This window comes from Choloepus didactylus, chromosome 20 (genome assembly GCF_015220235.1).
Source record: "Choloepus didactylus isolate mChoDid1 chromosome 20, mChoDid1.pri, whole genome shotgun sequence".
Lineage (NCBI taxonomy): Eukaryota > Metazoa > Chordata > Mammalia > Pilosa > Megalonychidae > Choloepus > Choloepus didactylus.
In genome coordinates, this window is record NC_051326.1 from 24,253,255 (window position 1) to 24,276,981 (window position 23,727).

Below are 23,727 nucleotides of genomic sequence, written 5' to 3' on the forward strand. Positions count from 1 at the left end.
TGGTTTATAATGTAGAATGTAGGGGAACTAGCAGTAGAGAGCAATTAAGGAAGGGGGAACAATAATCCAAGAAGAACAGATAAGCTATTTAACGTTCTGGGGATGCCCAGAAATGACTATGGTCTGTTAATTTCTGATGGATGTAGTAGGAACAAGTTCACTGAAATGTTGCTATATTACGTAACTTTCTTGGGGTAAAGTAGGAACATGTTGGAAGTTAAGCAGTTATCTTAGGTTAGTTGTCTTTTTCTTACTCCCTTGTTATGGTCTCTTTGAAATGTTCTTTTATTGTATGTTTGTTTTCTTTTTAACTTTTTTTTTCATACAGTTGATTTAAAAAAGAAGGGAAAGTTAAAAAAAAAAAAAAAGAAAGAAAAAAGACAAACAAGGAAAAAAAAAAGATGTAGTGCCCCCTTGAGGAGCCTGTGGAGAATGCAGGGGTGTTCGCCTACCCCACCTCCATGGTTGCTAACATGACCACAGACATAGGGGACTGGTGGTTTGATGGGTTGAGCCCTCTACCATAAGTTTTACCCTTGGGAAGACGGTTGCTGCAAAGGAGAGGCTAGGCCTCCCTGTATTTGTGCCTAAGAGTCTCCTCCTGAATGCCTCTTTGTTGCTCAGATGTGGCCCTCTCTCTCTGGCTAAGCCAACTTGAAAGGTGAAATCACTGCCCTCCCCCCTACGTGGGATCAGACACCCAGGGAAGTGAATCTCCCTGGCAACGTGGAATATGACTCCCGGGGAGGAATGTAGACCCAGCATCGTGGGATGGAGAACATCTTCTTGACCAAAAGGGGGATGTGAAAGGAAATGAAATAAGCTTCAGTGGCAGAGAGATTCCAAAACGAGCCGAGAGATCACTCTGGTGGGCACTCTTACGCACACTTTAGACAACCGTTTTTAGGTTCTAAAGAATTGGGGTAGCTGGTGGTGGATACCTGAAACTATTAAACTACAACCCAGAACCCATGAATCTCGAAGACAGTTGTATAAAAATGTAGCTTATGAGGGGTGACAATGGGATTGGGAAAGCCATAAGGACCAAACTCCACTTTGTCTAGTTTATGGATGGATGTGTAGAAAAGTAGGGGAAGGAAACAAACAGACAAAGGCACCCAGTGTTCTTTTTTACTTCAATTGCTCTTTTTCACTCTAATTATTATTCTTGTTATTTTTGTGTGTGTGCTAATGAAGGTGTCAGGGATTGATTTAGGTGATGAATGTACAACTATGTAATGGTACTGTAAACAATCGAAAGTACAATTTGTTTTGTATGACTGCGTGGTATGTGAATATATCTCAATAAAATGATTAAAAAAAAAAACATTATTAAAGTACTGTACAAGATTGGTAGTAAATATGAGTTTAACCTGGAGCTTTCTTGATTGTGAGGCAGGAATGTAAAAGGATTTGGGCAGGTACAATTGATAGACGAACTCTGACAGCCTGAGGATTCTGACGCAGGAATGTTTTATATTATCGTAAACTACCCACCCTTAGACCTTATGTATAGAGTTTCTGTATCCCCCAAATTAAATATTTTCTACTGAGCCAATTTACTAAGTTTGAGAATACACTTTTGCATTAGGTCATCATGCCCCAGTTCCTCTTTTCTGAGACTGGGACATTCAAATCCAGCTGACATGTGGATCTGAGTTCATTAGAGTTCACATGAGCTGAAGATAAACCCTTAGGTTCACGAACATTTAAGGGACATGCTAAGTAAGACAAATCTACAAAGATCTTGAGATTCTGGAACTTTTCAAACTGGACCTGGATGAAAGAACTGTTTTGTTTTTTACCTCTTGAGAGGCACAAGGATATGAATGGGTATTGTTTGCTGTGGACATGTTTCTTGCATAGTGGAGAAGAACCACATTAGAGAGAAACAGGACTGGAAATGTTTGGGAGTGGAAAAGTGGAAAGAGTTGAGGAGACAAAATTTTAAATCCCTGCATCCAGTCATTCATGAGGCCAGGTCCATCCGGACCTTCTTAAGATTTAGTTATATAAACCAATACATCTCCCCTTAGAGTTGAGTTTTTGACATTTGAATCCAAAGGAACTTGAGCTGATGTTGAGATTAAATGTGAAGATGTCAAAGAGTGAGATTGGTCCAGGGTTGTAGTCTTTCCTTTCAGTTACATCAGAAAGACAGTGAAAAAGTTGCAGATATTAACAAGACTGAAGTGATGGACCCTGGGATCTTAGGCTGTACAGGAAAGGAAGTGATGACTTGGACTAGAAATAAATAAGAATCAAGGGAATTCAATTCATAATTGGATTAAAAAGACAAAATAACAGGAAGTTGTGATGAGTGCATATGAATGCTGGTGCATTTGCAAAGTGTCTCCCTTTTATTCAGAAAACAATGGATCATCATAAAACACTAAAAAATTTCAGGAAAATCACTTTGAAATCTTGCAATTGAAAGGATGGGGATAACTTCTAAGTCTTTTAGGGTTTTCATGTTGCAATATAAGAACTGTTGTATGTTATATATATAAGAAGTGACCCACAATATGGCAAGTGAATTTAACAAGGTACTTTAAAAAAGATTTTTGTTGAGACAGCTGGTAAACAACAAGAATTTTCCAATTTAGAACTCAGTATCTCTTTAAGCAATATATTCTCAAGGGCAAAACATAAAGTGTGAAAAAAAATTGTTATAAGGAAGAATTAAATATCTTATAAAAATTTTAAATGCTTGGATTTCATTTGCAACTATTTACTCTTAGGAACAGATTTTTTGTTTTTTCTTTTTTGTTTTTTTTAAATCTTTACCACATTGTTAAATTACTCTGGGTAGTATTGAATATGACATTGTATAGAGAACCTTCAGTGACCTATTTTCAGTTGTAGTTGCTCAGCCCACTATTACTGTGTGTTCAAAATGACTCATGCAGGTAATAGAATCATTTAAAAGGCATTTATCCAGCAAGAGTAGCCTGAGACTTGAGTTTGATTTTTACTCTTTGTGCCTCTGTTAAGTATTCTGCTTCATCAGACATTAGCTGTATCATAGGTTGTTGTAGTTCTTCAGTAAATTTGAGTTCTTCAAAAAGAAAACCCAATTTATAGCATGGAATTTATACCTTGATTTATCTTTTAATTTGATGTTCCAATATTTTTGTATTGAGGACACATGCTTTGCCATCCTGATAATGATGCCTTAATTTTTATTAGTTACTATAATTATCCAATAGTTAAATTGACTATTACAGCAACACTAGAGAACTTCCACATAGTTTAAGGTACTGGCTAAGGAGGGATTTGTTGAATCTTAAATACTATGAAATCTGCAACTTAAATACATTGTACTTGATTTGAAAGTGTTTAGTTGAAAAGATAATTCACTGTTCTTGTGCACTCCATTTACACACATGTTTATTGCCCTTTATACTTGGACAAGGCGTAGGAGGCAGAAGACATGATAGCTCTTCCTCTGTTCTGCTGCTTGAGCAACTTTCTAGACCTTCTGTTTCTTTGTTTGTAAGATGAGGGGTTGAACATCATCTGATTCCCCTTTTTCTGTCTCAGAGCAGATTAAGTCTTGCAGAGCATTCAAGCTCTAATAGGTCCAGATCCTTCTTTGAAGAAAACGTTCCAGCATCATCCTAGTGTTATTATGCACATAGTTATTCTTTTCTGTTGTGACTTTATGTCTTAGAAATGCATTTGTGTTTTCTTTACAACATCTTACTCAAAATTTAAAAAGTAGAAATGCGGAGCAGCTTTCCTGGGTAATTGTTTTAGCGGAATGAATTGACTACAAGTTGCATCCATCTAAGGATGACAGAGCGGAGAGGGATCAGGAAGGCAGTCTAATGCTGACTTCACTGTCGTTATTGTTACCAAGGCTCTAAAGAGGCTTTCTGTACCCACCCACCCCCAACACACACACAGACACACAGACACACACACCAATGTAGCCTTCAACTGGAAAGCAGAATTACGAAGTTAGAGTGATAAAAGTTGCTTAAGCTGATTGTTTATAGCAACTCTAAAATTGCTCTAAGATGGTTTTCTATATGACTTTAGTCTCCCTTCTACCTATCTTACTCGTAATGAAGTTGTCATGAAAAGTTATATTTATCCCATTAATGAAATAGGTGTAAGTGCTCTGATGTTCAAATTAGTGAAAACTACAAGATCGTATTTTGAATAAGATCGTATTGTTTCATAAACTGCTACCTCCTTCCTGCTCACTTGGCCTCACCTCTTGCACCTATGTGTTCCTCACCTCTGCAGAGCCAACAGGACAATCAGCAAGGGGCTCAAGGCTCATTCTGTTAAGACGGTCTAGTCATGAAGGAGTTGCTTGCCAGCTCACGCAAGCTTTTTGTTTTGGTCATTTGCTGAATTCAGAAGGTGGACCAGAATGAAAGACTAATTCATCTTGTTTTCTCTCTTGGCAGGCTCTGTACAACTCAATCAAGAATGAGAAGCTTGAATGGGCAGTGTAAGTATGCTGGTTATCTGTCTTTTAATAAATGAACTACTTGCTCTTTTCTTATAGACTCTGTTTATTCACTGGTGGTGAACCTAAAGGAGGATTAAATATGCAAGGCCAGTTCTCATTCTATACCACATGTCTTACCTACTCTGTATAAATACAAAGTGTGTCTTTATCTCTGAGTTATTCCCATGTCTTTTCCTTGGTACTCAACATGCTTCTATTCTGCTTTAAATGTTTGCTGTGTGTGTTTCTCCTTTAAAAAATAGTATTCTGTAAGCAAATTCATAGAGTCAAAAACTAGAATACAGGTTATCAGGGGCCAGGGTGAGGGTAGGCATTGGAGAGTTAATTTTTAATTGGTACAGACTTTCTATTTGGGTTAATGGAAAAGTTTTGGTACTGTTTAGTGGTGATGGTAACAAAATATTGTGAATGTAATTAATACCACTGAATTATATATCTGTGGTTTAAAAAGGGGGAAGTTTTAGGTGGTGTATATGTTGCTAGAATAAAAATTAACAACAATGAACAACAAACCTAATGTAAACTATGGACTATAGTTAATAATACTCTCTCATCAGTTGTAACAAAGGTACCACACTAATGCAAAATGTTAAAAATGGGGGTGGGTATATGGGAACTCTTGTATTTTCTGCACAATCTTTCTATAAACCTACAACTTCTCTAGTAAAAAAAAAAGTGGAAAAAGTATTCTTAAAGAAAATCTGATAAAATTACATATTCCAAAAATCCAATACAAATTATTTTAATTCTCTCATTCTCATCAGCATAGATCACTGTTTTCTAATCCTATAGCATTAATTATACAAAGATATTGATAGATGTTATGCAAAGAACAAAGATTCTGTGGCTAGATAAGCTTGAGAAAAGATTAAATTAATTTTTTTAACTGCTGAACTTCTGGGAGCTTTATATAATGTCCATGTATATTGTCACTCTCCAAGAGAGAAATAGAGTTTGCAGTGTTTCCTGAACCTATTTGACAGTATAATGTAGTGTTTTAAGTTACATATTTTGGAATATAGTGTTAGAAATTACACCCAGCTGTATATAGACCAACGATATCACTCTTGTTATATTTTCACTAATAAACATAATAGTTAATTTAATTTAAAGTAATTGTTAGGGAAGAATCTTTATTAAATTTTTTTATTCATATTTATTGAGATATATTCACATACCATGCAGTCATACAAGAAAAAGCGTACATTCAGTTGTTTACAGTACCATTATATAGTTGTGCGTTCATTACCAAAATTAATTTTTGACATTATCATTACCACACATACAAAAATAATAAGAATAAAAATTAAAGTGAAAAAGAACAATTAAAGTAAAAAAGAACACTGTATGCCTTTTTCTCCTTTTTTTTTTTCTTCTCCCATTTTTCTACTTATCCATCCATAAACAAGACAAAGGGGAGTGTGGTCCATATGGCTTTCCTAATCACATTGTCACCCCTCATAAGATACATTTTTATACAATCATCTTCAAGATTGATGGGTTCTGGGTTGTAGTTTGATAGTTTCAGGTATTTACTGCTAGCTATTCCAATTCATTAGAACCTAAAAAGGGTTGTCTGTATTGTGCGTAAGAGTGCCCACCAGAGCGATCTCTCGGCTCCTTTTGGAATCTCTCTGCCACTGAAGCTTATTTCATTTCCTTTCATCTCCCCCTTTTGGTCAAGAAGATGTTCTCCATCCCATGATGCCGGATCTAGATTCCTCCCCGGGAGTCATATTCCATGTTGCCAGGGAGATTCACTCCCCTGGGTGTCAGATCCCATGTAGTGGGGAGGGCAGTGATTTCACCTGCCAAGTTGGCTTAGCTAGAGAGAGAGGGCCACATCTGAACAACAAAGAGGCACTCAGGGAGGCTCTTGGGCACAATTACAGGGAGGCCTAGCCTCTCCTCTGCAGCAACAGTCTTCCCAAGGGCAAGTCCTGTGGTAGAGGGCTCAGCCCATCAAACCACCAGTCCCCTATGTCTGTGAGCACATCAGCAACCATTGAAATTTTTAATCAAGTTGCCAAGAAATTAGGTCAAAATGTTTTAATTAGAACCACAAGGAATTTCATTTTTGATTTTCACTGATATTAAGTATTAATATTTTTCTATCATGTGATCTAATATAACACTCTATAATGAACTCATGTTTACAGAATCGTAACTTAAGAGATCTTAAGTCTTGTTCTTTCATCTGCAAGTTGGGGGAAAGCAGTTTAGCAATGTCTACCTTGCACATATAATATGCTGCAATAAATAAAATAAATTGTTTTCCACTAATCATAGAATTGTTTCCACTAATCATAGGGTTTCCTAGAAAACTTAGAATCTCATTGAAATATTAAAGGCAGAATTATGCAGAATATGCACTTTAGAGAAAAGAAAAAAGGAAATAATTATATAGTCACAGTAGAGAATATTTTGAGGATTCTTTATAAAGTTATTTTACAAAGCAAATAAATATACTCCTGAGGACCTGCTTTCTAAGTCTAGTTTCTTTATATATTGGATTTGTCAGAGTAGGTTTTATTTCTATTCATGGTGTTCTGGCAGTCTGGTGCAAGAAAGCTTCATCCTGGGCTCCATCCAGAGATGGAGGGAGGGTTGGGGAGTCTACCCAAGAGCCGATTCTCCTGTCGACTTTTGGGAAGTCAACAGAGCATCGTGTTTAGGAGCCCAACTCTCGAGTCAGACAGATCTGGGTTTGAATTCCATCTCTGCCATTTACTAGCCAGGCACTTTGGGCTACTAACCTCTAGGACTCACTTTCCTCTTCTGTAAGATGGAGCAGTTATTGAGTATCATGTTACCCTCAGGATGACACTTAAAAATGTTCTGAAACACCATAAAGCAAGTTATCCCTCAAATGGTAGTTAATATTGAAGCTCTAATTTGTCTTACCTTTTCCCTTTTTATTTCTCTTTCATTCATATGCTTACACAGCCACATTTATTCACTATCACCTGCCATGAAATTATCATGTAATTAACTTTATTCACCTATAAAATGAAGGAAATAGATGACATGATCGTCTCCAATATCAGTTCCAGTTTTAATCTTCTACGAATTTCTGATTTTTCCTATATATCAGTGTTTCTCAAGCTGGCTTCCAATGGAAAGAACACACCTGCATCTGGAGGCTATAAAACAGGTTCATGGGTCAGATGAGTTTTAGAATACGTTCTGGCTTAAACAAAATTACACAGATTTTTCTAATGCAGGATTGTCCAGTGTTTAACAATCTGATGTACATTTTGAATTTCTATGAGATAAGGGCCAATATTCCAACCTTTTTTGATCAAGTCTTTTTTTGTTGTTCATAAAGCACTTCTTAACATCTACTGAAACAAGCATTCTCCAGAACACACCTTAGGAAATGCTGCTGTATATCAATTTCTGTGATCCTTCAGATCAGGAACTAAACCTTTCTCCTTGATAAATATGTACATTATATATATTATTATATCTGATGCTGAGCTTTTCCAGTTTTCCTTTCACCTCTCTAACCACACTTTCTCTGACTCATTTTCCTCCTATTATCCCTAAGTGAGGCACCTCCCAAAGAGCCTCACTTAGAATTGCCTTCCTTCAGTATCATCTCTTTCTTAGCAATTGCATTAATTCTTAAAGCTTCAACTGCTCTCTAGATATATATGCTTCCTAGATATATATATGTGTGAGTATGTCTAAGTATATAATACATACAGCTCAGACCACTTTCCCAAGTTTCAATTCTATATTTGCAGTTTTCTGCCAGACTCAAATGTCTTTTTACTGGCAGTTGACACCCATCATATGTCTTCAAACTTGGTCCTATGTTCTTTATACCTATTAATAACACCAACTTTTTCTACTTACCTAGATTTAAGCTTTTATGTCATCACTAACTCCTCCCACATCACCATATCCACTACTGTGGAAGTGGCTCCAGATAGGGCTTCCTCTCCATTCCTGCGGCTGCAGTCTGAATTCAAGCCTTCCTAACGTTTTGCCTTTTGACAAGTGCCTCCTCTGCTTTGAAACTTCAGTACGGCGCTGCTCATTCTGCCAGTAATCTATTTTGTTCCCCGTTGTTTGTCTTCACACATTTCATCTAAGCAGCTACCAAAGGCAGTTCTTTGTGTTTGTCCCATGGCTTCCCTGCCTTGTTGCTGGTGTCCATGAAATGACCACAATTCATGGGCCATCTCACTATTCCTTTGTGTTCAAAGCTTACCCATCCTTTAAAGACCAACTTTTATACCACTTGTTTTATGAAGCATTTCCTGATCTTACCAACCAGAAATAATCTCAGCCCTTGAACTTCCGTTTCACTTTATCTGTTGACACTGTCAATTTCTACTTCTCATTATAGTTATTTGTAGGAATGGCCCATTAGATTGTAAGCTCTTTGAGGAAATGATACATGTCTGGATTTGTCCCTTTGTCTCCTCCTTTATTGTTCACATTATTACACATAAGGAAGGATTTATAAAGAGCTGTAAGAAGAATGATAACAGTGACATAAGGAACTGCACTGCTGAAAAGATTCAGCTTTCAATCATGTAGTTTAAAAAATAAAGGAAAGGTGTCGATGCTGCAAAACTTGGAGAATAATGTGTACTTGCCTGAGAGAGAGCTTGTTGATTTTAGAATCTTAAAAGAAATCGAATGATAGAATCTTGGAGGTTATAACTGGAAGGGACCTTAGAAGTTTTTAATTCGTTGGCTTTCTGCTGTGTTCCACAGAGTCTAGGGTTAGAGGAAGATGTCCTGGGGGGACTCCCCAGGTGAGGTGTGTGAAGGGAAAGAGGGAGGATGACAGGGACTGAGTTCTGCCTCCCACAAGTATCATGGTTATCTCAGCTGACCAAAGCAGCTGCACTTTTATCTTTTTAGAACATGTATTTGGGAGCTCCCTTAGTGTTTCTTTTTTAAGGTATTTGTACTTTTAAAAATGTTTTTGAAAAGTACTGTTTCCATCCAATGCTCTCACTTCGTATGTGAGGAAAATGAAGTCAAGAAATGTTCATTAACAAGTCCAAAGTCACACAACTAGTGTGGTAGCCTGGACTCCCCGTGGCAGCACCATGTTGCCTCTCTTTTCTGTAGCGACAGTCCTGGAAAATCATCATACAGTTTTTGGAGAGCAAAGATCATGCCTGAATGTCTCTATACCAGCCCTCGAGACAGTGCAAATTGAGTTTTATATAAAAATTTTAGTCTCATTAAATACTCATTGGATTATTAGTGTTTTTCCCCAAAGCAACTAGGTAGCTAGGATCATTCATCCATCTATTCCACAGTCTTTCAGCAGCCTCTTCTGTGCCTGGCCCAGTGCCGTGCACTAGATCCACGTATGAATAAGACACAGCTTCTATGCCTAATGAGAACACAATGTGGAAAGAGGAAAGCAGTGTACAAAGATGAAAATATAAAAATTAAAATGAAGAGGGCAGTGAGTCAGCATTGCCTTGTGGAAGCCCTGGCTCCCTCCTGCAGCACAATTGCCATCTTTCTTCCTCTGTTCCTCTGCTCAGTTGTTCCTTATTTCATAAAATATCTATTTGTTGAACTACTTTGTGCTAGGCAGTATTCTGGAAATTTGGGGAGTACAAAAGTATATAAGGCATCAAGGCATTTTCTCTGACCTTAAGAACTTTACAGTCTAATAGTAATGATTTTAAAAATCACATAAGGAATAACTCTTTCTGATTGGAATGAGGTGAGATGTTGAGGCAGATATGGGAGCTTAAACTTTTATTAAACTTATTTGAAATTTAGCTACACAAGGATCTTCAGCGCATACAATTAATAAAAAAGGGAAGATAAAAGAAGTGCAACAGTATTCATTAGGAAAATTCATTAGTTCATTACTTTCCCTAATTCTATTCCTGCCTTTTCACTTCCATGTTTATTGCTGTTATTGTATCACCACAGGGTTTAGGAATTGCAAGACTTTTCCCTGAGCCTGGTTTCAAAAAAACAAACAAAACTTAAGTTTTCATATATCCAGCCTCATTTTAATTAAGACACTAAAAATAGTTCTAAACCATGTCCATCCTGCTGGGTTCCCTCCTGCACTCCCTGCTCTTCGCTGTGGCTGGCTTGCAGCAGCATTGGCCTTGCTTATCGTTTTGCACAGTTGTTTTCTTTAACTCTGAATAGGCATTTTTACGGCCTTGCCTCACAGGATAATCTGCTATTTCATATTGCCCTTTAATTCATTTTACAACAAGAGCAGTTTAAAACTGTTATCTTTGCTTCTAAATTAAATTTTCTCACATGCCATATAGTCCTGGCTAATTAGGTGGGCTGCTGGCACATTGGGGTCAATTTTGACCCTTCAGATCATGTGGTACGATATCCCTGAGCTTTAAAAAGGGAGGCTTTCTCTCTATCTAGCAGAGCCAACTTGGCAGATGAAATTGCTGCCTTCCCCCCTATGTGGGATCTGACACCCAGAGTTGTAAGTTCTCCTGGCAACGTGGAATATAACTCCCGGGGAAGAATCTGGACCTGGCATTGTGGGATGGAGAACATCTTCTTGACCAAAAGGGGGATGTGAAATGAAATGAAGTAAGTTTGAACGGCTGAGAGATTCCAAAGGAGCCGAGAGGTCACTCTGGTGGGCACTCTTATGCACAATATAGACAACCCGTTTTAGGTTCTAATGACTTGGAATAGCCAGCAGTAAATACCTGAAACTATCAAACTACAACCCAGAACCCATGAATCTTCAAGATGATTGTATAACAGTGTAGCTTATGAGGGGTGGCAATGTGATTGGGAAAGCCGTGTGGATCACACTCCCCTTTGTCCAGTGTGTATGGATGGATGAGTGGAAAAACGGGGGCAAAAAAAAAGCATCCAGTGATCTTTTTTACTTTAATTGTTCTTTTTCACTTTAATTTTTATTCTTATTACTTTTGTGTGTATGGTAATGAAAATGTTCAAAAATTCATTTTGGTGATGGATGCACAACTGTATGGTGGTGCTGTGAACAATTTATTGTACGCTTTGTATGACTGTATGGCATGTGAATATATCTCAATAAAATTGAATTATTAACAATAAAAAGGGAGGCTTTAAATATTGATAGCTTGAGGTCTGGCTTCTTCGTCATTTCTTTGTTATGAATGTTCGTCATTGCTCATCTTCAGAGAAAACCAATGCTGCCCATTTGTTGGCTGATTAGTTGAAATTAGGCAAGTAGGGAAAGTTCTCCACAGATTTCCTCCTTTTCTCTTTACCATTCTTATGTATTACACCCCCTGTGAATGGTGAATGTGAGTGTGTATGTTTTTCTGTTTGTATCTATTTATATTGTAGGGGAATGATAAAGACAGTGAGGTAATTATTACTTGTTCTTTTTTGTTCATCTTTATCCTTTCCAAGAGTCTGAATCCAAAATTGACAACTGATTCCCAAGACTCTTTGCTACATGGTCTCTGAAAAAAGTCTTTTTCCCAGAAAAGAACCCTTATAGAACTCTCACCTTCCTTACTTGGTTCTCTTTTCATTCTTTACATCAGTATTATTCTAATTTTATTTTAAGTAATACATATTATTTAAAATGTGGCCTCAATATGGCTCTGTAGGAAATGGCCCTCTCAAAAGAACAAATAGTTGCTTTTTTATTTTATTTTAACCCCAAAGAGAGTTTTTCTTGTAACTTACATTGATTTAGGTGAGGCTTACCTTTAGCTTATGAATTAATTTGTTGCCTTGCACTTAAGTTTTCTTCACCATTTTCTCCTTTTGCTCCTTTTTCTCCCTTACCTTTTTATTTTGCCTACATTAGAGTCCTGTAGGAAGAAAACTTGAAATCCCTTATGTTTACTTTTTATATTTGAACTAGTATCCAAAAATCAGGGTGCTTCTTAGTTTTGTTTTAAAATATCTTTTTTTTTTTAAATTCTTGAGGTAAATTTATTTTTATTCCATAAAAGAGAAAGCTTGTGATAATTCATTTTAGCAGTGAGTTATTCTGTAAAATAACTTTTGTGTTTATTATCTTAATAATGTGTTAATAATAATTCAGTGTTTCTGAATTGTAGATATATGTAATGGAAGGAAAACTTTCTTGCTCAAACAGTTATTTTGGGTCAAGGCTATGTAATTTGATCTAAGAAACCCAAAAGTAATTATCATTTTAAACTTCAAAATAACCATCTATAGGTTGATTGCCATTACTTGTGAGAAAACTAAGACTAATAGAAGTTGCTATAAATTGGACAATGGATGTAGATACAAGTGATACAGTAAGTACAGAAAGAAAAATTTGAGAGTGTGGAGAGAGAGACATAGGGTTGGCATTAGAGATAGAACTCTCCATGGAAAAATAAATAAAACTTTGTATAAGATATTTTTGATTATATAAAGAAAAAATAAAACCTAGTTCCCCATTTAGGGTGCTCCTACTGTTAAACATACTTCCTAGATATGCGCTGGGCCTCTTTGAAGTGCTGGAATAACATTTAATATTCCCATGGTTATCACTATCTGTTAGATTATACTCATATTCCTAGCACGAAGAATGTGAATAAAAATATTAGTAATATTGTCATTGCAAATTTAGAAGACAATCTATGTGACGATTAGGATTTAAATGTCTATAGACAGTGGGTATGTAAAGGATGTTATTGATTGAATTGTTCTCTCTATGAATTCAGTGACGATGCATTGACTATAAGAAACACTATAGCTATGAAAAGTTGACATTTAAATTGAAGATTTTGAGCTGAAGATTTTATCTTACTTTAAAAATTGCTAGCTAAAAAAGATATTGAATGCAGATCTGCCTCAGAGTTGGGTGATAAAAAGGAAGAAAGATTTCAGTATTTAAAATTAGGGAAGACTCTCTTAGATTGCTCTGTAATATGTAATTTTATTAAGAACCTGAACAATTTATCACACTTAAAATTTAATGTCGAAGTTCCCGTTCCTCTCAGCGATCTCAAGTGTGCTTAACTCAGGTTGTATGGAAAACTTGAGAGATTAGCCATCCAGTTCTTAACTTGAAAAAAAAAAAGAAAACCTGACAATTTGTCTGCTTTATGTAGAAGTGGCAAAACCTTGGTGATGAGATTCCAATGGATACATAGGATTTTTAAGACTTTTTATTATAATAGTTTTCATATTCATAAAGATGATGATAAAAGTGTATAATTTGCAATTATTTTTATATTTGCTTTACATTGTCTTTAACTTCAGAATATGTGGAACAGACAAGTTGGTGACCAGGTGGATTCGATTATAATGTTGGTAGCCTACTTACCCTAAAGCAGTTAAAATCACTGAAGTGAAAAGAATTACAGAGACTAGGATATAAGGAATGTGTTTTTCCTAATATGCTGATCATTTAGAATTTTATGCCATTTATATCAATTACTAAGCATTTATTTTCAAGAATGATGCAAGAAGAAAATATATTAATATAATTTCTAAATGAAACATAACATGTATGCAGTGCCTACTTTAGTGCCTTGAACATTTTATTTGGATTTCATTGAGCATTTCCGTGCATGTCCATTGTGATACACATACATTTTCAGAAGGGCAGAAAAGTTCTAATAGCCAGATTGAGAATACTGAAGGAAAGTAATTTTAGTTGCCCATTAAAAATTTCTCAGTAGGTCTTTCAGAAACATCTAACATCTGTCTTGACCCCCAGTGTTTCCAATAACTTTTTTTAACCATCTTAACATCTACTGTTATGTTTATTTGTTTTTTAGTTTGGAAAGCATATTACAGTCATTGTACATAGTTACATCCTTTACTTCATAAAGCTGAGTTACAAACCTACATCTTCCTTATATCTGCCAGTGTTCTTCTTGATGTCAAAGGGTTAGTAATGAAGCTTACCATTTTTAATACAGCATATCCTTTTTTTTCTCAGTTAAGACTCTGCATCAGAACAATGAATTTTTAGAAGAGAAAAAATATTTCACATTTTCAGCAGTGACCCTCCTAGGAGTCATTTTAAATTGTGTACAGAGCATGCATGTATGAATCATTCTTTTCATAATCAAGGCAGAGAACCCTATTGTGTTCCACCATTTTAGTTTAACAAAATCATCTGTATCATCGTTCTGAAAATGTCTAGGTGGCTTGTAGTATTCAGGAAAGTCCTAGTTAAATGGACTGCCAGTCTATAGAAATGAGTTAATTTTATTTATAGCGTCCCTTTAACAGAGTATCAGTGTTCTATTCATTTATGTCTGCTCATGTCTGCTCCTGTATGCCGTTGAAACAGCCCCCCTTATGCAGAGGCACTGGCATTTATGTCTTCTATTAAAAAACAGTAAAATCCTATCTTTTTTGGTAACGCCATCGGGAATAATATGAATCCAGATAAAAAGTGTTTGGCCCCTGTTGGTCTTGCCGATACCAAGTCTCAAATGGGGGCCAGTGCAAGTTCTTACCTTCTGAGGGTTGGGGGGTTGTGGGAAGGAGGGCAGGAAACATAGAGGCAGGGGGATGTCCTCACATCCCAGTTCTGTTCCTCATACCACCACTCCTGCCCTGGAAGTCCCTGCCAGACAGACCCATCTATAGTTAAGCCGAATGAACATCCACCACCAGGTGGCACCAGCCAGCATCTGGGTTCAGTATAGATTTTTTTTTTTTTTTTTTTTTTTTAAGTCTCAGCACCTGACAAGGCTTATTAACCTTGCAATGTTGAGAATACTTGTTTTACAGGACTGATGTTTTTGGACCCTTGATTATTGTCATGGTTTTACTGAAGCATACTCTGTTAAACATCTCCCCAGTTATTATTGTTTTCCCAGTAGGATGCCTTTTTTGTTTTTAATACTCAAATGTCATGGAATGTGTGAGTGTCTATAAAACAACAGCCCTGTCCCAGAGAAATGCAATGTATTCTACATAGGTAATTATAAATTTCTAGTAGCCACATTATAAATGTAAAAAGAAACATGAAATTAATTTTAAGAATTTCTTTTATTTAACCCAGTATATCCAATATAGTATCATTTTAGTAAATATAATCAGTATAAAAATTATTGAGATGTTTTACTTTCCTTTTTTTCATACTAAGCCTTTGGAAATCAGGTGTGTATTTTTCACTTATAGCACATCTCAGTTTGGACTGGTGGCGTTTCAAATGCTCCATAGTCATGTGTAGCTAGTAGCTACCATATTGGATGATGTAGCTATTAACTTCTTCTGGCTGACGAAAAATTCAACTTGCATCCCAGAACTCACTACAACACTGTACACTAGACGGTGTGTGGGGAAAGCCTCAAATGACATTAGAAATTCAATTGGTAGAATGTCAACCTTGTGTAGTCATTTTGCAATTGTACCTAGTGTCAATAAAGATTTTGTTGAGTGAGGGTGTTGATGCTGTAAAGAGAGGCTTTTTACCACACACAAAGCATTTTAAAAAAAACATAATTATTTGGTGATATGGACACAATATTCCAGTTTGCTTCTTATGTGATTATTGTTAGTTTTGTATATATATAGGCATTTTACTTTTATATATATATATAGGCATTTTCCTAAAAGTGCTTTAGCTACTTTTTAGTAAATTAGTTGGGATTGACATGTATACATTATAACACATTTTCCCCTTTAAGAAATACCAGGAAATATGCAGTTTACCACTCAACAGCTGATTTTTAGTAATGGATTACTTTCATTAGGTAGGAGATGCCTCTGATGCCAATTCTGTAGTACAGTACTTTTCAAATGTGTTTGTCTTCTCCAAGATTCCTAGCGTTCTCATAGTGCTTCAGGGCTCTACATATATTTGAGTCTATATTCATTTTTTAGGTAAGTGATTTAAACTGCCTTTCAACTTTAAAATTTTAAATGTGTTGCCCATACTAAACGTTTACACATTGGAGACATCAGCATCTTAATTTTTGGTATAGACCTCAGAAAAGACCTTTTTCTCCCATCGCTCTTTTTTATTGAAGAGTAATGTGAGTTTTACAAAGTGGGCTATTTAAATTAAATAAACAAACTTTTATCATTTGCAACTACTTTTGTGTGTGAATTAGGATTTTCAACAAAGCTGTGTAACCATCCAAAAATACAAAAGTAAACAGGATGTTGAGACTGACTTTTGTTCTACACAACTTATTTCTGAGATGTTTGTAAAAGCTGTTCTACCTTTCTAATAGATATACTTTATAATAAATATTAGTAGAATTTATAACATAAAGATGTGCTTTATCAGCTTCATATCTGCTTAAAAAATAGTTTGGAAACCATTGCTATAGTAATTTTTTTTTTTTTTTTTGGCTGTTGATGTCTAAAACAATTAACATGATACTCAGATAATCATTCTGGTGTTTTTCTACTCACAAGTCAAAACTCCCCTAAACATGAGTAATTCTCAAATATTGAGGACAGATTTATGAATAAGTCTTAAAGTCAAGCAGTTAACAGTTCATAAACTCTTTTTTGAGCAATATCCTATTTTTGTTTTTCAAAGTGAGAAAGTGATCCCTTTTATTTTGATCATCTTAACATACCACTGCATGAAAAAAAAGAAGAAGAAAGCCCTCTGTAAAAATAAGTTATTTTTGTCTTGGATTGCTAATTTTAAAGCTATCAAAATTGTTTTGGATATAGCCATACATTTCTTTTGGAAATATGGCTCATTCATATAAAAATATTTGATGTAATCAAAATGCGTATTTCTTATTTAATGAAGGACTGAGAAAAATATCTACCTCATTTTTGTAAGTACTTTGTAAATAAGTGAAATTGGGAAGTTGACACAATTATTCTCATATAAATGGTTGTTAGTTTGCTTAAATCAAAAGTTACTTGGTGTAATTAATTGCACAGGCATAAAAATGATTTAAGGCTTACAGAATAGAATAATCCTCTATAAATAAAATTTGACTATAAACATGCAAGTCATTTTTTTTTAAAGCAGGGGAATCTTTTATTTCTCAGATGAGTCAAAATTTATAACAGTACTGAATTTTAGTGTGACAGTTGAATAATCTCTTTGAAGGTTAGAAACTTTCCTTCTGGATTGATTTCAATCTATGAAAGATCCATTGTACTGAATTTATATTATTATCGTGGTTGCAGACACAAATAATTTTTCATTATAAAAGTAGAACACCGAGAACAACCCCAGACGTCTTGCATTAGATGAGTAAAAAGCAAACTGGTATATCCATAAATTGAAATAATACTCAGCAGTAACTAGGAATAAACTATTCACACAAAAATATGGATGAATTTTTAGTGTGTTTTGCTGAGTAAAAGAAGACCGAACTGTCGACATACTATTCTAGGAAAGGCAAAAAAACTATGTAGGCATAAAAAATGGGTCAGTAGTTGACAGGGATTGGTGAGGGAAAGGAGTTGAATAAGAGTGCATCATGAGGGAATTTGGGAGTGATGCAACTATTCTTTTTGGTATTGTTGTGGTTACATCACTCTAGGCGTTATTTAAGCCCATAAAAACTGCACACCACAAAGAGTGCATTTTTCTTTATGTAAATTTTTAAGTCAGCCAAGAAATGGGGAACTGTAAGATGGAATTCACCATGTGCCAAATGAATCTAAGTGTACTGCGGATGAATGACGTAACCATAGGGAAGAGAGCGAGGAAAAAAGGAGCTGACCTAAGTCACTTTGGAAAACATGTTTTCACTGAATACCCTAAGGCCTGAGACAAAATAACTGTACACAAACACTGTACTCTAGTAGGTCAATTTGTTTTCTCCAGGAATATGGTTCAGCATTTCTGTGAACATAGTTTGTAAGTTTGCTAAGGTTAAACAAATATATAAATAAATTATAGATAACGAGAGCCACATTTCTCATTGTTGAAGTACAAATAAGCCAAGGAGAAAGGCTAGATTGAACCCTGTGTTGGTGGGTTGAGTTTGGAGGTTATCAATATGAACTCATGGTAGATGGATTGATGGCTACAGAAATGAATATAGATGTGTATATATACGTGGGCTGGTAGACATTTAATTCCCCAGCTTTGTCTATTGAGAGGACCTAGAAGCATGACTCCTCAGTTTCAATGTTAATACCCACCATCTATATTTCCTTTCTAAATACCGTTCTCTAGTGAAAGGAACCAGGACTCCTTGGAAAATTGGTTGATTCCAAGGTGGGACAAGTAAAGTAGAAGATGAGCTTGGGATGCCTGAAAGTAAGGAAGTGCTTTTTAAGAAAAAAGGATGTGAGCAGGAGCTTACATCTTCCAGGAGCCTACCTGTAAGAACTCTTAGTGGTCAGCCTACACCGAGTGTAGACAAACCTTTTATTATGGTATTATGTTTTCCAGTGGTATGCCAGAACTTACTAGGTTTTCTCTTCTCTTCCTGCATGTTTATTAGCTAAATTATACCAGGCATTTTCTGCCTCCTCCATACTTAATGGTATTATGATCTCAGAGTTAAGTATGCATCGCCTAAAGGAACAGAGATTGAGAAAATGGGTTTGTGCATTGAGGGTTTTCCTTGTGGCTGGTAAGGAAATGGTGATAGGGAAAGTAACAGCTGTACAATACCAAAGCGCACTGTGCATGGTGTCTCTTTAATCCACTGGTAGCTTTATCTGGGATTTTGGTGTTAGGGATTAACCTGGCTATTTGCAAATATGATCCAATCATTTTCATTGGGATCAGTCTATAATTATTTGTTGATTGTTTTCTGTTTTGGCACATAGCAATATGAAAATCAAAATCAAGATGTCTGCCAAAGACTCCCACTTACTTGGAAGAAGACTTGAGTATGAACGCATTGCAGTGGGTGGAAAGGATAGAGGCTTTTGGTGTATCATGGATTTGGGGATCATATCCTCACTGTCTCTTCCTTTACTTACTATCTCTGTGTCCTTGGATATTTATTTCAACTCCCTGAATCTGTTTCCTTATTTGTAATATGAGAAGCTAACATCAATCTTACAAGAGTATGATAGTTAATTCCAGGCACAGGAGATATTTAATAAAACGTGGCTTTGTTATTATGGTTGTTGTTATCAATACTGATGGACAGATCATCAGAAAACAAGGTAGTTTATTATGCTAAATGACTGTGTTCATAGAATATTGTGGTAAATGTTTAGCTCAATCTTTGTGGGTTTTTTCCCTTTTAGAGATGATGAAGAGAAAAAAAAATCTCTCTCAGAAGGGACCGACGAGAAGGCTAATGGGACCCATCCAAAGACCCTCAGTCGTATTGGGAGTACCACCAACCCGTTCTTGGACATTCCTCACGATCCAAATGCTGCTGTGTATAAAAGTGGATTCTTGGCTCGGAAAATCCATGCAGATATGGATGGAAAGAAGAGTAAGCATCATTTATTGTCATTTCCATTTTATTTATTTTATCTTTAGGTCCAAAATTTAAAGTCAGTTTTTCTGAAGTAAAGTCAAGGATGAAGAAAAATGATATACTATCTATCTAGCTAAACATACTTGAAGTTCCGTAAAGCCTCTTCCTCCGAAATCAGAAATCCATTGCGGCTCATTGTCTTCTTCCAGTAGAAATAAAGAACTTTAGAAACGAAAGAATTCTCACAGATTATTCAGTTCCCCAAATCCTATGCATTTGTTTATTTACTCATTCAGCAAATAATATTGAGTGCCTACAGTGTGCTGGGCACCAAAAATATGGCAGTGAATAGGATGAATAAGGTCCCTGTCTTAATGAAGTTTATATTTCTGGTGGTTGGGGGAAAGATTGAATGTGCAATAGATAGAATAACCACTTGTCTAAGGCCCTGGAGACAAAGAGGGGAAATGGTGATCCAAAGCGCATGTTAGAAGACAAGATGGACAAGTGAGACGTGGGAGAGGATAGTATGAGGGATAGTATGAGAAGTGGGAGAGGATAGTATTGGGAAATTGAAGGAGTCCTAAATGATAGCTTCTGATAGTAAAGTATGAAGCATGATCATCCCTTGAGAGGTAATGGTGTTTAAAGTTTGAGAGAATAATCATTGCACAAAGTGAAATAGCAATTTAATGTAATTGAACACGCCAAGAAAAGCTAATAGTAATGCTCAAAAATGAGTAAACTATACCTCTTAGACTATACTCCATGCTGGAATGGACAGAATCACTGTTTCTATCTGTGGCTAGACACTTTTATTTCATGTTCTGTTAGGTTGCAGTAAAAAGAAATATTGTAGTGACATATGCTTGTCTTTGACACTTGTTTATGACTGAAGAAGTTTAACATTTCCAAAAGTTCTCGAGGTGTACATCTGCCATGCTTCCTGTGCACCCTCTACACCAGCATACAAGACCATGTAATTTTTTTTTATTAAATTCAGTTTTATTGAAATACATTCACACACTATACAATCATCCATGATATACAAGCCACTGTCCACAGTATGATAACAGTTATGCATTCATCACCACAATCTATCTCTGAACATTTTCCTTACATCAGAAAGAACCAGAACAAGAATAAAAAATAAAAGTGAAAAAAGAACACCCAAATCATCCCCCCATCCCACCCCGTTTGTCCTTTAGTTTTTATCCCCATTCCTCCACTCATCCATACACTAGATAAAGGGGGTGTGATCCACAAGGTCTTCACAATCACACTGTCACCCCTTGTAATCTACATTATTATATAATTGTCTTCAGGAGTCCAGACTGCTGGGTTGGAGTTTGGTAGTTTCAGGTATTTACTTCTAGCTATTCCAATACATTAAAGCCTAAGAGGTGTTATCTATACAGTGCATAAGAATGTCCACCAGAGTGACCTCTCAACTCCATTTGGAATCTCTCAGCCACTGAAACTATTTCGTCTCATTTTGCATCCCCCTTTTGGTCAAGAAGATACTCTCAGTCCCACGATGCCGGGTCCACATTCATCCCCGGGAGTCATACTCTGCGTTGCCAGGGAGATCTACACCCCTGGGAGTCGGGTCCCACGTAGGGGGGAGGGCAGCGAGTTCACCTGTCGAGATGGCTCAGTTAGAGAGAGAGAGGGCCACATCTGAGCAACAAAGAGGTACTCAGGGGGAGACCTTAGGCACCATTACATACAACTTTAGACTCTCCTTTGTGGTAATGAGCTTCATAAGGGCAAGTCCCATGCTCGAGGGCTCAGCACATCAAACCGCCAGTCCCAATGTTTGTGACAACATCAACACCAGTCCAGGTGAGGATGTCCAACACATCCGCACCTTCCCCCAGATCCTCGGGGCTGGGGAAGGGGGGAGGCTGTAAATATATTTTTTATTATCTGCCCAAATTACTCTAGGATGTGTCACTATTTCACTCCAGCCTATACTAACCTACCGTATCTCACTTCCTATTCAAAGTTCCATGCAATTGTGATGTTTGAACAAATTGACTGTAGAGTTGTAATGTTTAGAAAATTTAGATCCTGTACCAAATAGATATCTATTCCCTTGAAGACCATGTAATTTTGTCTAACATCATCATGTCAGGACTCTTGTGGTTACAAGTGACAGTAAGTCAAAATAGCTTAGGAAGGGAGTAATTGCCACTAGGACGCTCTCCATTTATGTCTCCTAATCATTTTGCATGTAGCTTTCTTCTTTCAAACAAGAATCTTTTATATGGCTGGATGCATGGTTATTAGCTTCACTACAGATCATGTGTTCAGTTTTTCCCAGAAAAGATTCTTCTTTCCTAACTTCCGATTTAGTGTATCCTAGGGCAGGACTCTGATTTGTGTGACTCTGGGGATGGAATATTGTAATTGGCAGCCCCCGCTTAGTTGCAATGGAGAGAGGGAAAAGTCCCTCAAAGAAGGAATAATAAACTGCTCTCATAGAGGGTACATTATTTGTGTGTATTCCAGACATTGTGAATTTTGTGTGGAGGTTTTTTGGTTTGTTTTTTGTTTTTGGGTGCTGGACTTAGCTATATAACTTTAAAGAATTTTGTTCTGGTGCCCAGATAAGTAATTTGTGGATCAGTTGAATCCTTAAAGGTTTGCTTTTACCCTGTATTATGGTGGATCCAAAGCAGCCTTCATCCTGGGCTTATTTAGCTCCATTAATAAGGCATTATTGTTCTTCTTTAGTATCTATTACCCCATATATTATGAAGTCTTTCCATTCTGGCTGATGAGAATATATACTATTCCTTGTCTTGTGTGAGATCTTGAAATTTAGTCCACTACTTTTTGGTGGTTCTTTACCATGCCGTGGATAATTTCCTTTCACATGTACACAGATCAATACGCCATGACTCAAGGGTGGTTCTCAGCAGATCTCCAAAGCTATCTCTGTACAGGTTTTCCGTCTTCTACTCCACTCCACAAATTCTTGCTGCTTCAGCTTGACCACTCTCCATCCTAATCTCAACTCAACAAGACTTCCACATTCTATTTAGATATTCCCTTCTACTGGGGCCTAGAAACTTCTTCAAAGAAGTAAGTTGTTCTCTTTTCTTAGAAATCATGGTTCTATGCTGTTATTTTCTAATGTCTGAAAATTTTTGTTTGATATGTTTCTTATTTTATATATATGTGTGTATATATATATATGTATATGTATATATATATATGTATATATTCCTGTTTTCTAGTTGTTATGGTTGGAGGGCTGTAACAGTTCCTGTTGCAGTTAATCCTTCATTGTCATAAGCAAAATCAAACTGAGTATCAATCCCTTCTGTTAAGAACTCGCTCTCTAGTTGCCTCAGACTTGAAGACCTAACACTTACTGAGCTATGAAAGTGATAACAAGTGGTGAGCATTTGGGTACAAGCAAACTGTTTAGATAACTATTTGGAGATCCAAAAAGAGGTTTGTTTCCTTCCTATCTAATCTCCTTACCCTTTCCCTCTCCCCTCTCTCCTACCAGCCCTTGAGCTTTCGATTACATCTGGGTTGAACTGGCGTATCAAAGTGTTAGGGTGTGCTGCTTCTTGAAGATATGCCAGAATGCCTAAAATATATGTGAATGCATCTACCTTTCTCTTTGGAGAAATGGTCACTATAAGGAAATTTGAAAGATGTTTTTATAGTAAGTACTCATGTCTAGCATGGTATGTAATATATCACTTTTCATATCCAATACATTTTAAAAAGTCAAAACATCGGTGGAGACTTTTCCTGAATTAGAGCCTCACTGTTTAAATAATATCTCCAAAAACTTTCTGAGGGTACCATGTAATGATACCCTCTGGGCATATGTATCCTACTAACTCTATAGAGACTTATTTTTGTTCATTATGTTTCATTATAGCTAGAGCTATATTACATTTTTACATACATGTAAATATGTCCAGGTGTTCTGATGACAGATAC

At 36.3% G+C, this 23,727-nt stretch overlaps 1 protein-coding gene across 6 annotated transcripts in view; it reads left to right on the forward strand.

Moving 5' to 3' along the window:
* PSD3 (pleckstrin and Sec7 domain containing 3) overlaps positions 1-23,727 on the forward strand; it is a 514,520-nt gene that overhangs the window by 409,288 nt on the left and 81,505 nt on the right. For all 6 annotated transcript variants that reach the window (XM_037812498.1, XM_037812499.1, XM_037812501.1 and 3 more), the window contains 2 exons: positions 4,422-4,465; positions 19,580-19,773. In XM_037812498.1, coding sequence (XP_037668426.1) covers positions 4,422-4,465; positions 19,580-19,773 — 238 coding nt within the window. The remainder of the gene's footprint in view (positions 1-4,421; positions 4,466-19,579; positions 19,774-23,727) is intronic.